The 14,840-nt window shown below is 35.7% G+C and overlaps 1 protein-coding gene across 3 annotated transcripts in view; it reads left to right on the top strand.

The window, feature by feature from the left end:
- The window catches only part of TFEC (transcription factor EC), a 65,725-nt gene extending 52,740 nt beyond the window's left edge, over positions 1-12,985 (top strand). For all 3 annotated transcript variants that reach the window (XM_063396708.1, XM_063396707.1, XM_063396706.1), the window contains 2 exons: positions 7,062-7,209; positions 8,128-12,985. In XM_063396708.1, coding sequence (XP_063252778.1) covers positions 7,062-7,209; positions 8,128-8,508 — 529 coding nt within the window. In that variant the 3' untranslated portion in view covers positions 8,509-12,985. The remainder of the gene's footprint in view (positions 1-7,061; positions 7,210-8,127) is intronic.
- The last annotated feature ends 1,855 nt before the right edge of the window (positions 12,986-14,840 follow it).

Genomic DNA, 14,840 nt, shown 5'->3' with positions numbered 1-14,840 from the left:
AGAAGGTTGGCTTTCCTTGAAGTGCAGCCACCAGAGAGAAAGTTAACATAGTGCATCCATTTTAGAGAATTCACAAACTCAGCTCCTTCTGTAGCATCCACCAAAGACTGCATAAATGGGCATTTTTTTATTATTAATATGGAATTAGGTGTTAAAGTTGAATTAAAATAAAAAGCAATTTCAGTGCCTAAATAAAGTTTTAGACATGTGATCCATTGCAAGCAGAAACTGATAGAAGTGTTTTAATTTTCCTGTGCATTTTTCACTATTCAGTACCATTTGGGCAAGTAATTGAAAGATTTCTCAGAAAAACAGTGGATGGCACTGTTGGTTTGCAGCTATAAAGCAAAAATAGGAATTGGTTATACAGCAATTAGAGACGGGCATGGGGTACAAATTCCAATTGCACTTTCTGATTGCCTATAAAGGTGTTTCACTTAAATGTTTTGGTCTGGATTCAGGTTGAATTTGTGAACTCAATCAAAACATTAATACCTAGAGTAATAATTTAAGCTGTTCTTAAAATGATTTACCTGGGCCTGCAGTTTTGCTCCAGTAAGTGCATAATGGACTTGACCCTCAGTTTTTGGTGTTGTTGACTGATGAAAAGGTTTCAGGTATAGATTCTGAAATCATTGCCTTATTTGTTTTATTTGCAAATCCACGACTGAGTTCAGCAGTGTGACCAGACCCAGAGAGGTTTATGTTTACAAAAGCACAAGGTGGACTTAAGTATCTCACATTCTGAAGACTGCTGTCTTCAAAAGGCTGATGATCAGTACTCCTTTGGAAAGCAGCCCTACTGAAAAGCTTTTAAGTTAGTGCTAAGGGAAAAAAAAGTCATCAAAACATGCAGGGCTTTTGAAAAAACAGGATGCGACATAGTTTTGCTGTAACTTAGTGCAAGGAAAAATTAATTCAAAGAAGTGGAAGCACTTTTTTTTTTGTATTTGTATTTTTAGGTGGACATATATTAATTTGAATGTGGTTTTTTTTTTTGGCTGAGCAGATCAAAATTATTATTACCTTTTGATATGGTCTTGTTTTGCCAAATCATAACTCAGCATCCTTATTTTCTCTTTCAGTTCTTGCTTTTACTTCATAGCACCTTACTGTATCCCCAGTCTGCTCCCTCTTTGAAAGAAAGAGATTTATCATGGCTTACAATACTTTATCTGCAACATTTTATCACACATATCATTTTTGCCTCATATTGATTTTAGAAGATTCTTCTTATAGTGGAAACTTAGCTGTAAAAGGAGAAAGCTTACTGATGCTTAGACTAATGACAGTGAAAAAAATCAGCCTCTGCATTGAAGAGCAAATACTTCTATAACTAAGCCATTGTGGTTAGCATGCCTGTCCCAGATGGCTTGCTTCAAAAAGATTACATTCATAATCAGAAACAGAAAAGGACATTTTTTATGCCATTTGGAAACCTTTTGTGATTTATATTTCTTAGAAGGACTGTGTGGGGTTTTTATTTCACTTTTGTTTTGTTGGTTATGTAGTGAACTTGTTTGGCTCCTGCAGAGCTTCTGCAGGGACTTTCTTTTGACTGGATTAAAGCCCTATTCTTTTCACTTTTTTTTTTTTTTTTCTAATTTAATGATGAAAAGTGTGGATTACATTACATAAATGAATGGGTGTTTTAAGTTCACTTCATCAGCATTAGAAAATGAAGATAAGTTACAAAGAACTATGACTCTTTTGTTTAATTTTCAATGCTTAGATATCCAAGTGCTAGATGATTCAGAAATGCAAATCAGTTTTACAGAATAATTCAAAAATAGAATTTTAAAAATGCCAGAAATACTCAGTTCTTTTTGCTGAAAAACTCATAACCTGCTCCTTTAATTATGCCTGCCTTTCCATTTATGTTCAACCTTTCAGAATCCACCTTTTAGGTGGTTAACAGGATTTCTTATTGTGATGAAGCCTGGCAATGCCTACACAAGAACAGTTTAATGGTAGTCAGACTTAAATTGCCAGAAAGCTAAACAAGAAAAAGCCCCTTCCTTCGAGAATTCTAGTATTTTTACAGAACTGGAATATTAAGAGCACTGCAGAGGATTTGGGTTGCTGTCACTCTCTCCTCTCTGCTCTCTTCATCCATCTGTACCTGACCTCTGCGGTGTCTGTGGACAGACCTCCAGCAGCCAGCACAGACACATTTCTTGCAAAGAGAAGCTTGTGTACACTCATGCTGGTATGAAGTGGGAACTTGCTGCCTCTTTCAGAATAATACACTTTGCAATTGTGCAAGTCCTCAAAACAAGTACAAAGTCCTTCCAAGTACTTTGAGCAAATTTCTTTAGTTTAAAGCTAATTTCTCAGAAACAGGAAACAAATATTCTGCAAACACAGTTTCAACTTTGCAAATGTATTTGTTATTAGTAGCTGGCCTGTCTGGCAAACTGTGTGACTATCACACTCTCTCAAACACTGCTTTTATTAATTAGTTATAACCTTAGATGATCAGATGGTCCCATCCTTCCTACAGGAGTTCAACTTCTGTAAATTAGTGAAGCTCCTTTGACTTTAACAAAGTTAAATTAATGGAAATGAGCTGAAGATCAGTCTCTTTTCTATGTTTTGTTTCTCTAAAATGAGAAACTCTACTTGGTGAGAGTTACATTTTTTGTTCTGGGCATCTGAGTTTTGTAGAGAGATTCGGATGTTAAAGTTAGGAGGAGACGAGATTCAGATTAATAAAACATAATGTGTTTTTTACTTTAATTTTTACTTTTCAGTACAAATCTTGTTATTTTTGGTAGACCTTTCTTTATTAAACTCACTAACACATCTATAGCTTGCTAGAAACTTCAAATTACTCTACCACGTGGACACACAGGAACAAAGAAGCAATCTTCCTTTGCAAAGGCCATTTCTGATGACCAGACTGGCAAAACATCTTACTGCTCTCAAATGACTTGCCTTAGATGTAGGATTTCACAAATATTTCAGTACTTACAGGATGGTGCCATGCATGCCTTTAATAACAATCAAGACTAAGAAAAACAAAAGCCTAATAAAAAGAAAAATAGCAAATTAATAGAACTGAAAGATCAAAATGAAGGAAAGAATTACTGTATATCTGAAGGTCAGTAGGTCTATATCTAAGTTTTTAGGATCAAAACAGTTAAGAATGCAAGTATTTTGTCTGTTTTTATACAGAAGCTTCCAATTAAATGAGTAACAATTGCTAGTGATTTCTCAATTTTTAAAGGTTCTAAAAATGTGGTTTTTGACCTTTTCAGTTTTTATCTCTAAGAGCAATCTACAAATCTCTAAAGAGCAAAACCTACAATTTCCTAGTGACATTTTTATAACTTTTTGGGTAGTTTTATTTAGAATTCATTGTTTTCAGAGAAATAACAGAAACCAAATAACTCATCAGACAATTTCTGATTTCTTCTTATGCACTTGTGCTTTGAGTTAATCCATTTTCAAATGCTGAGTTGTTTTTTCTTCCCATCATAGACGAACCAGCTTGCCTGCCTGATATGTAGAGCTAGATGCATTTCAGACTAGTGGTAGGCAGGAATCTCACCTTTACCAGCCCAAGTTTGCCTCCATCCTGGCCAGCTGCATTGCTGCTCTTCCAGCCCTGCACCTCTGCACAGACCCCTGTTGCTCTGCAGCTCTGTCCCGTGACTGCTGCCTGGTGCTCTGGGCTGGAATGAACTGCCTGTGATGCAGAATCAGCACAGACACCTCCAGCATTCTCGTTAGATCCTGGCAAAGAGAGCCACAAAGTGAAATGCACATTGACTTCTAAGGTCACCAGCTGTTCCTTTGCTGTGTTGCCTTCAGACCTTGGAAGATTTAACTTCAATATTCCTCATTTAATAAGGAATATGTATCTATACATATTGGTACATAACTGTACCAATCAGTTTATGTACATGTGGGAAGGGATGTAGAAGCCACATGTGGGATATGCACAAATGCACAGACACACACACATGGACACAGGTTAAAGAATAGTCTCTTAAACAGCAATAGTAACCACTGCATTTTTATCCTAGCTCTCCACTACAGTTTTACCTCTCAGATCTGTAAATATTACCACAAGAGATATCTATCCACATGTATCTCATGCAAAAGCTGACCAGGTTCATCTCTCTGGAAGATTTCTCTGAATCCAGGAATTAGTCTTTCAGTGAAGATTCATTTAAAACTATATATATAAAAAATCATTATCGTAGAAATAAAAACTAAAACTATCAAGGAAACATGAACTAAAGGTAAGCCGTATCAAAAGGTGATATTAAGTGTAGCAATTAAGTGTAACAGGAATGAATTTCATCAAAAAATATTCCAAATACAGTGATGAATATATGACATTTTCATTTGTCAATCAGAAAAATCAACCACAAATAACTTTGTCTGATTTTAAATTCATAAAATTTTATAACTGACATGAATTTTTCTTGTGAAAACAGTACGAAATAATTTCTTAATATGTGATATATTTTCTGCTGCAGTTACATTTCTTCAATTATTTCCGTATTTCCAGATTTGCACTTGTTTCTAATTTCATAGTACTGTATGTTTAGGTTCAGACCATCAGTTCAAACATGTCCTAGTTTTGTTTTTAGTACTTACTAGAGACTAACCTCCTTGTCAAGGCAGATTGTTTTTCTCCATATAGCATATATAGCTCATATCTGAGCTGGGAGTGGAGAATCCCAGTTTGAAAAGTTCTCATCCTGATAACTTTATTTAGTTTGTTTATCTTCTTTATTCATGAATGGGCTGGCATAAACAGACAGACACTTTACTGCCTTTCAAACTCCACTGCAATTAGCCATAAACAGGGACCTCTCAGTATTTTACCTAACTTTCCAAAGAGGTGTGAAGAAAGTGGAACTGCGACATGGTGATTTGTCCAGAAAATATGGATACTCAAAGCTTCCTTAACCTTTACAATTTGAACATAGGTAAGCCATTGGAGAGGACAAAGTCCTCTCCTAGGAGGGAGCCCGTGAGATGCTGGCAAGAAATTCTGTCCACCCACCTGCTCAAGAGGTAGAGGGACAGGAAGGAGAAGGAAGAGGAGCTGCCAAAAGATGATTCAGCTATCATGAGGGAGATGTATTCTGCTCTTGGCTCCCAGTCCCACCTCTGTTCCAGCTTTTTTGAATAGGCATTGTCTAGATCAGAATACATACCCAATTATGTTTTGGCTTTGTAGAGAGCAACTATTTTCTGTCTGGCCTCCTCACCTTCTAATCCCAAAAGCTGTGCATTTCTGACCTGTAGCACTGAGAAGGGAGGTCCCAGGATACTAGAGTTTGTGTGCTGTCCAGAGAGAACTGACATTTGAATTTGAGAACTCTTAGATCAGAAAAATTTACTCCCAATTCTCTAGCAAATTATCTGAATTCTATGGTATAGTTAAACACTGTGATGTTTATCCCCCCCAAAATTTATGTATTCTTCTTAGTGTCTTAAATTTATCAGCTCCACCAGGTTTTATCCCTAGTAAAGCATCAGGAAAAGCAGGGTAGCCTAAATCCTAAATCCTGTACCTGCCTGGCTTTTGCACTGTCAGAAGCAAAATAACTGCAGAAATCTCTAAGGGTGCTTAGCCTCATGAGGGGAAATGGAGGGGCAAGTACCAACCTCTCCACTCTCATGACCACTGATGAGACTCAAGGAAATGATGAGGCTGAGTCAGGAGAGGTTTAGGCTGGATATCAGGGAAAGGTTTTCACCCAGTGGGTAGCTGAGCAGTGGAAACAAGTTCTCTGGGGAACTTGTCATAGCACCAAGCTGGCAGAGTTCAAGAAGTGTTTGGACAATACTCTCATGCCCATAGTGGGATTCTTGAGGTGTCCCATGAAGGCCAGGAGTTGGACTCACTAATCCTGGTGGGTGCTTTCCAACTCAGCATATTCTGAGATTCTACAATTCTATGAATAAGGGAAAGTGATAATAGCCAGGCATATAATTTATATTTTTTTTGCTCCATAAATGACATCTTATATGCTTGGAATAGGTATTGAAAAAATGCTTGTCACTCCCAACATCAGATTCTTACTTGTTTTAGCAGCTTTTCTTTCTCACAGTTGTGTTTGGGTCCAGAAGCTTGGCCAACCTGCTCAGCCTAAGCAATCTTGCAGTGAAGTAGATATTTCGGATAAAGCCCATAAATCTGTATAATTAATGCAGTGAGCCCATCCTGTCTAAAAAAATACTGAAATTTATTAGAAATTAAACATTTTCAGCAAAATTAATTCTTGTTCTAAGACCTTAGTTAAAGGAATGCATGAAAATTTGATAAATGGATACATGAAAGTCTTTGGACAGTTTCATTTGAACAAATGTCTTGTTGCTAGTAAGGCTGCATGTAAGCTGGGAGTCAAACCATGACTTCCTGAATGATGGGCAGGTTTAATTTAATTTTTTTACAAAGCTTTTATTTTGACTTTGGGTGTGCATGTAACTGTAGATTTTAACTTGTTTTTTATATTGTTCAAGATTTTTGAACATGATTTTTGCCATTCCCTAGTCATTATGGTTATGAAAGTGTGATTTTTCTGGTCTGTCATCAATGAGGAGTGGCATTCAGCACAGATCATTTTTTTTTCTCTACAAGCATAAAAGCAACCTCATTAGTAAGTCAGGTAAAAGGAGTAGTATATTCAAAATGATCTTTAAAAATTTAGGCTTAAGTCCTCAGTAATGTATATTTCCTAGTTCATTAATGCAGAAATACTGCACATAGATTTAAATCTTAGAGTTAATAATAAAAGCAATTTTCACTAAATATATAAAAACTGTAATGGTAGAATCATGATATTGCATTTAGCTCTCCCACAAAAAGTCACTTTATTACTTTCTTTTGACACTTATTTTCATTCTGGGATTAATTTTACTATATAAGGGCTTCTTAACTATTCTATTAAAATTTCCATTCAGAAGCAATAATATCTAAGAGTGAATAATAGTCATGTAAATCATTATTTCATATTAATGTAAAAGATTTTGTAAGTTCTTATGAATTCTGCTGACATGCACAATTGTGAAAAGGTTATCTCTACATTCTGCAGTGATATGCGCTGGAACAAAGGAACTATTTTAAAAGCATCAGTAGAGTACATCAAGTGGCTACAAAAAGAACAACAGAGAGCCAGAGAATTAGAACACAGGCAGAAGAAATTAGAGCATGCTAACAGAAGACTTCTACTCCGAATTCAGGTTTGTATAAGTGTTACCACGAACTACAAAGCTTTCTCAGTACTTATCCTCCATCAAATTTTGTTAATCTATATAATTTTTCTTCAAATGATGTTTATTAAAAATAAATTGACTTTGACTATTTATTTCTCTGTATATTGGGGGGGAGTATTTTTTAGATTTTCAGGAAATTCCTTTGATAATTGTACTTTATATAAAGTAATTAGTGGAAAATAAATGAAGTACTTGTACAAACAGTTTAATTACGCATGTGTTAGAAACAAAGACATACAAAAAATAAGGAAATAAGTATATTCCTGCACCAAAAAATCAATACTAGACACAAAGTTCCCTTCAGTATTTTAATTTTCCCTTTCAAACTATTTAATGCATTACACTTCCTGGTAAGAGTGTCTTATGTTATATCTGCTTTTGACACAAAGAGGCAGAATAGAGCCCCTCATGGCTTGAAAAGCAAAATTCTAATATAGACACACACCTATGGAAATGGGATGGTTAGATAGGTAGATAGATATAAAATCAATCATCTTACATATGTTGATTTATTCATATATCTGTATAATATAAGCATTATCAAGCTAAGAATCTTCTTTTTCTCTGGATAACAGTTTTATAATGAATTATCAAGTTGCATTTTTCTCCTACCTTCATTTGTTTCAGTATGCAATGGTTTTAGAGAGTCTGTCCTACCTGTTCTGTTCCTGTAGAACAGTTGCCTAATGACAGAAAGGGGTATAAAAACACTTGAGTGGCAAATTTTCTGAGATAAAATATTTAATATTTTAAAATTTAATCTCACAACTGGGCAATACGTAAAATAAATTTTCATGCATGATTTATATACTTTCTGCAATTGTTCTGAAGAGATTGTTTTCTCTTTTAAAATTGTTGTCTGATTATTTTTGTTTGAAATATCAGGAACTGGAGATTCAGGCACGTGCACATGGCCTTCCAGTCATGTCTTCGCTCAGTGCTGTCGATTTGGCTGCACAGGTCATCAAGCAACAGTCTTATCCAGAGGAGAACTCTGTGGACTACTCTCAACAAATGCCTCTGGTACATGGACAAAATTCTGATGTCTGCAATGGATCTACAGGCTTTTCTGATCCACTCTCGCACTTCACGGATTTGTCCTTCAGCGCAGCTTTAAAAGAAGAACAACGACTAGAGGAAATTTTATTGGATGACACAGTGTCACCCTTTGGAACAGACCCACTCTTGTCCTCTACATCTCCAGCTGCATCAAAAGAGAGCAGCAGGAGAAGCAGCTTTAGCACAGATGATGGAGATGATTTATAAAAGCAGAAAGGGTCCCATACTTCTCTAAACCACCATGTTAAAAGACTGAGCTGAACGTTACCGTGGTGTTTGCTCTTATTTTAAATATCTATAAGGAGAGACACTGTAAAAATCAATTACTACATGACAAGGGTTTCAACCAGCCCTTACTTCACAAGAAAATAAGATGGACATGAACTCCTATCACTCTGCCCCAAATTCACCCTCTGATCCCAGCCTACATTTGCATATCTCTTTTTTCACTGGGAATATTTTTACTATCATTTCATGACTTTTTATATGAAAACATATACATATGAAAATGGTATACCCATGGTATACCAAAAGGTATACTCATGTTGCAAAACTGTATTCAAACTCTTTTCAATCTGCTTACACTTCTCTGCTACAAATATGAGTTTTAGTCATTTGCTAATTTCTTTATTTTTTTATAACTGAAAATTCTACAAAATGTGAAGCAACAGAGAACTATTTAAGCTAGGAATTGTAGAGTTGTTGTAGGCTTTAAAATCTAAAAAAGCCAGATGGTAATGCTTTCACACATGAAGTTTAAACTGTGTGGGCTTCTCTTTAAAAGGAGAAAATCCATTAGGCTTTCCATGGAATGCCATTAGTGTTTTTTAATTTCATTTGTAGAAAAAGAACACTCTTTTAAGTATTCTTTAATAAAACAGAAGAAAAATAGAAACATAATGACAGGGATTCAAATGAACTCAGACAGAAAAAGACACAGCATTGCAGCAGAAAGGCTGTGGATATACAAGACAGCACAGACACTCCATGTTACAGTCAGAACAATTTAAAACAAGCACTACTTGTGACGGTGCTATGTCAGCTACTTATTCCAAGAATATTCAAACAGTGTCCTTTTTTATGTGGAAGAAATTGGAATTCAGATCCAACACTGGGCTGTTGGGTGACACTTCCAGTGTCCTTTGACAGCACAATGAGGTTCTTCCAAAGGGACTCTATCCATACATGTGCTTTTCATCCATTTGGAAGCAGAGGGAAATGACAAGATTCCCATTACATACACTATAAAAAACAAGAATTGAATTTCATATTTGGCTTTGCACTCCCTGCAGAAAACATGGAAAGGAAGATTTCTCAAACTGAAGGGAATATTCAGAAATGCTGATGTGATGCACTACCTCTCATAACCAGCTTGCTAGAGGAGGCATTCAGAAAACTCACTGCTGTACAGAGTGAAATTCTGGAGAGTGACGTATGTTCCTGAAGAACATTAAGTGCAATCATTCCAATTGTAATAATAAAAGAGGGGAAAATAAAATGGAACAGGTTCTTCATAGCTCTTCCTCAAAGCCAAAAGATCACATTAGGGAGTTGTTATGGTTTAACCTCAGGCAGCAACCAAGCCTCATGCAGCCACTTGGTCACTGCCTGGCCAGAGTGACTGGGGAGAGAATCAGAAGGGTAAAAGTGGGAAAACTCGTGGGTTGAGATAAAGACAGTTTAATAGGGAAAGCAAAAGCCATGCACAAAAGTGAAGCAAAACAAGGTATTGATTCATTGCTTCCCATGGGGAGGCAGCTGTTCCGCCGTCTCCAGGAGAGCAGAGCCCCATCACATACTGTAATGGTGATTTAGGGAGTCAAATGCCATCACTCCAAAATCTCCAGCCCTTCCTCCTCCTTCCCCCCACTTTATACACTCAGCATGATTTGGTATGGTGTGGAATATCCCTTGGTCAATTGGGGTCACCTATCATGGCTGTGTCTCCTCCCAGGCACCCCCAACGTCCTTGTCAGTGTGTCAGTAGGAAAAGCAGAAAGGCCTTGGCTGTGTAAGCCCTGCTCAGCAACAAGAAAAACATTTCTGTCCAGCACAAATCCAAAATACAGCCTCATACTTGCCATTGTGAAGAAAATGAGCTCTACCCCAGTGGAAACCACAACAGGAGTTCCATAATGATTCAAAATATGTTTCAAAAGTGTATTAATTTTGCTGTCACTGAGCCTGCCTCTCTCCAGAAGTGTCACAGGTTTGAAAATAGTAAGAAGAGATTAAAGGGGATTACTTTTTGCCTTGACATTTTAAGATTTTAAAATTATACTATCCAAAACCAGAACAATTGTTTCTTACTGTTGCTTCTTTTGTTATTGGTACCTGGGCCCTCCTAAAGTCATTGTGAGCTTTGTGTTCCTGCCAGGCCACAGCACATGCCTGACCAATCCCGTAGTGTTACAATAGTTTCATAATTGGAAAATTAGCAGCTGGATAATAAATCACAACCAGATGGCTATGAAAGATGATGGTGTGTCCAATTTCACAAGAATATTTATAATTTTAGGGATCTCAAGGCTTTCTATGAGTTTGTGCAAACTACTTGTATGTAAGGTGACCTGTAAGCACAGACCTGACCATTAGAAGAGGCTTTGATACACTCACATACATGGATAAAAGAAAAGACAACAGACAGAGTTCTGTAATTTTCTTTTGTTTTGGTTCGGTGTTTTGTTTGGGATGGGTTTGATTTGTTTGTTTGTTTTGTTTTTTGGGGTTTTTTTTTGGTTGGCTGTTTTTTAATCAAAGATAGCTGGATATAGGACTGACCACCATTTTAATTGGATTAATTAAAAGAGGAACCACTTTGTCATAGTTTTGTCAAAAGCAATTGCTAATTTTGACAACTGAATTCAAAACATGATGAATTAAAAGTAACCTTTATGCCCATATTATGCCTAGTGTAGTATGAGTATTGTCCATTTCAGCTGACAAAAGGAAGGGTTATTTGGTTGATATCAAATGCCATTTGTCCTTGTACTGCAGTTTCTACTACATTAGTTTTAAATACACCAGTGTGGATTGCTCATAATGGAGAAAAAGAAATTAAATATGAATGTGTTACATGATTTTCCCATTGAACTTTTACATGTGAGTTAGACCATACTTCTGAACTGTACTGACTTTAAATAACATCCTGAATTTCATCACTTTTATAAGCACTGTTCTAAAAAAACATTATAGTGCATCCATTAAAATTTTTTAAGTTGATTTTCATTCTTCTGACAATTGCTTCAGTCTAAAGAACCAGAATTTTTCTCTCTTTTCTTGCATGAGAAACTTAAGATAGTCAATGCTCTTTTTGCAAGGCACTTTATTGCATGTATCATGAAATGTATTCAAGCTGTCTTCCTTCACACAAAACTCCCAGACCCCTTGCCCAAAACAATTAATGCATCAATCTTTCTAGTTGTTTATTATGGCAGTGGTGTTTCACCAAGGTTGCTTTTTTTCCAGTAGGAAGTCATCATAATTAGTATTTCAGCTAACAGTTACAGCCTGGATTACAGGTTAACCCTTGAAATTAAATGGTGGTACAGAATGCAAAACCAGACTAAGACATTCTGGGGATTAATAGGTGCTACTGAAGGTGTTTAGCATGTGCTCGTGGTCACATCCCAGACTTTCTGGAATAAACACTCTCTCTCCCACCACAGGCTTGGAAATGGTGCTGTGAAGCTGAGAGGACTTCTAGGGCAGAGCTAAGCCCAGTCCCACCAGCTTCTGCAGGGGAAAGGGATTTCATAACTACAGGGAAAAATCCTGACATTTTCTGTCAGGCAGAATTTCTTTGCTGTCCACGCAAGTTTTATTGGGCTGAGTTGTGGTGCAAGCAAAATACATTTTTTCAGCTATTTCCAGCAGAGATCTGTTTAGTGAAATCTCATGAAAGAAATGCATAATATGCCAGTGGCTCTGGGCCTAGAACAGAATTTGAAGTCTTACAGACCTTGCCCTCAAGCAGGGCAGGGGGTAGAACTGGCTATTTTTTGTCAAGATGTAGTAAATGAGGAGTTATTGCTTTTCTTCAGTAGCAGCTGTTCAAAGCTGGTGGACGTATTCCAATGGAATCCACAAACCAGCAGATTGATAATTACACAAAAGTAAAGGGAGTTGAAATATTAACATCCTGTTTAATTCATGACATGAATATAGATGCTATACTAAGAAAAGAAAACTAAATTATTTCATTGTGCATTGCATGGATAGTGTGAAAAGCTACAGTAAGTGCAAACAATTTTAACAAACAGGAACTCAGTTGCTTTGTACAATAAAATAACTAAATAGAATTCAGTTGCTTAATCTTAATAAGAACATTGATATTATAATACTTTCTGAATTTAATAGAACTGTATATATGAATGGAGGATGTAAAATTATTGTAATTTAAAATTATGTTAAGTCTCTTAGATAAGTAAAGGCATTTACATTGCTATTATGAGACTGTAGAATATTTTTATAATAATTGCTATTTTTCATTGTTAACCATATAGTATCTTGTTTTCTAAGTCATTGTATGCAGACAGAATGTACTTTATTACGCACTATATATGCAATCTTTTTACAATTACATTTTATACTTGCTGGAATTTTATGCTTATTGTATGAATATAATTAAAGGACTGAAATGAAAACATCTTTTTATATGTCCCTTGTCAAACTTCACTGTCCAGATCCTCAAAAATGCCACCAAAAGGTAATATAATAACATCCAGTAAGAACATCTGAGATACCTAACAGACAAAACACAACTGCTAAACATTTAGTCCATTAGGATACATCATGATCCAGTAGCATCCCATTAATAAAAATAATTGATACATTCTTTAATATGGTCTCCTGCCATCTGCTTATTCCTGCTGCTAAGGCTTTGATTTATGGAAAGTGTTTTCAGAATGTTGCAAAATTGCTAGCAGGCATGATGATATCAGTTAAATCACTAAGAAGCTCTATAAAAACCTTTTAATGTACTAGATGTTCCCCAGACAATCTAGGATAAACAGAATATTGTATTTTAAGATGTAAAACATTTTTTAAAGCTGATAATTAGGTAGCATTTGGCACTAAAAGATACTCACTTAAGGAAGTAAGTAAGGATTCGGATTTAATTTTGAATTCTTAATATCAAAAGTGCTGCCTTCTTTAGAAGATATTTGGTGCTTTCTGTGCATGAAATGATGTAAAAGTTGTTGAGTAGTAATACAAATTTCATTATAGTTTTGTAATAGTTTATAATTTCATGTAAAATAGTGCACATTGTTTGTATACATCAGATAAGCACTTCATTTGTACTAAAGATTTCTTCAGTGTCTTTATTGTGTCAAATCATTAAGACACCCCTACCAGTATTAAATTTGAATATTTTTATAAATATTATTTAAAGTTCAGTGATTATCTATAGAAAGAAGCTCTGCTTTTTTACATATTTATTATGTACTTAGGATTTGACCATAAAAGGTACTCAGCTCCTTTGTGAAGAGACTGAGAGCCCCCACTTTGAATTGTAGAAAGCCAATGCTTATCCTGTTTAGGACTCAGACACTTAATCATTAAATAAACAGCATCAAAATAAAATCAGAAGTAATTTCAGAGATTACACAAGCCCTATATGATACACTGCTTGATTAAAAGTAGTGAGGTTTGACAGACAAACAGATTTAATGTCAGCATCATTTGTGGTGACAGCCAATGGGAGATTAGAGGAAAATGTATGAAATTGTGGTAATAATCAGATCAAAAGTCTAATTATAAAGGAGACTGTAGCAGTGAAGGATGCTAAGACTTATTGGTTAAATCACTGGTACCCATCAAGTTAAATATATATCAGTTTCATTAATTGGCAACCACAAGAAAAGTGTTCTATATTCAGGGTGGTGATGATTTTGATATAATCCACCACATTGTGGTTAAGTGTATGATTCATGTAATAAGAAGAAGGTGCCTCCAGGCTATTGTTCCTAGCATGGATTAAAATTTACATATTGCTTCTCCTTATGTCAAAACATCTGGTGCCTGCAAATGCTAACATTTCGTTAAAAAGTTTCACGAGATATGAAAAGTGGATTGGAAACATTGCATGTGAATCATTCAAGCATTATAATGGAATAAGAAGCTGAGTTATGAACTGGCAGATTGAACAGCAGTACAGTCAAAGAGATTCATATGCTTATGAGTTCAAGACAACACTGTATAAGAGGGGGAAATGCCTCAAATCCTAGAAATAACCAGTGAGTTTTTTCAAATGTCACTGAGATACACAATCTTGGTCTTCCCAAACTGCATTTTCCTGCCCAAATAAGATCCATGTATCTAAGCATATGTACCAAAGTGCTAAGATGGTGTTTAATACATACATTTAATTCATGCACTTTAAGATGCTGGCATCCTTACCTGCCATGAAGTTTCCTCAGAAAATTTCATGACTCTTATATTTACTTTTCTATTTTACAGCAGTATATTTCAGGGTTGAATCTCAAAAGATTTCACTGGCAAATTATCTTAATTATCTTGCCTCCTTGGAAAACCTA

The sequence above is a fragment of the Prinia subflava genome, chromosome 4 (genome assembly GCF_021018805.1).
Source record: "Prinia subflava isolate CZ2003 ecotype Zambia chromosome 4, Cam_Psub_1.2, whole genome shotgun sequence".
Lineage (NCBI taxonomy): Eukaryota > Metazoa > Chordata > Aves > Passeriformes > Cisticolidae > Prinia > Prinia subflava.
The sequence above is the reverse complement of the archived record's forward strand: the minus strand, read 5'-3'. Positions and strand labels throughout refer to the sequence as shown.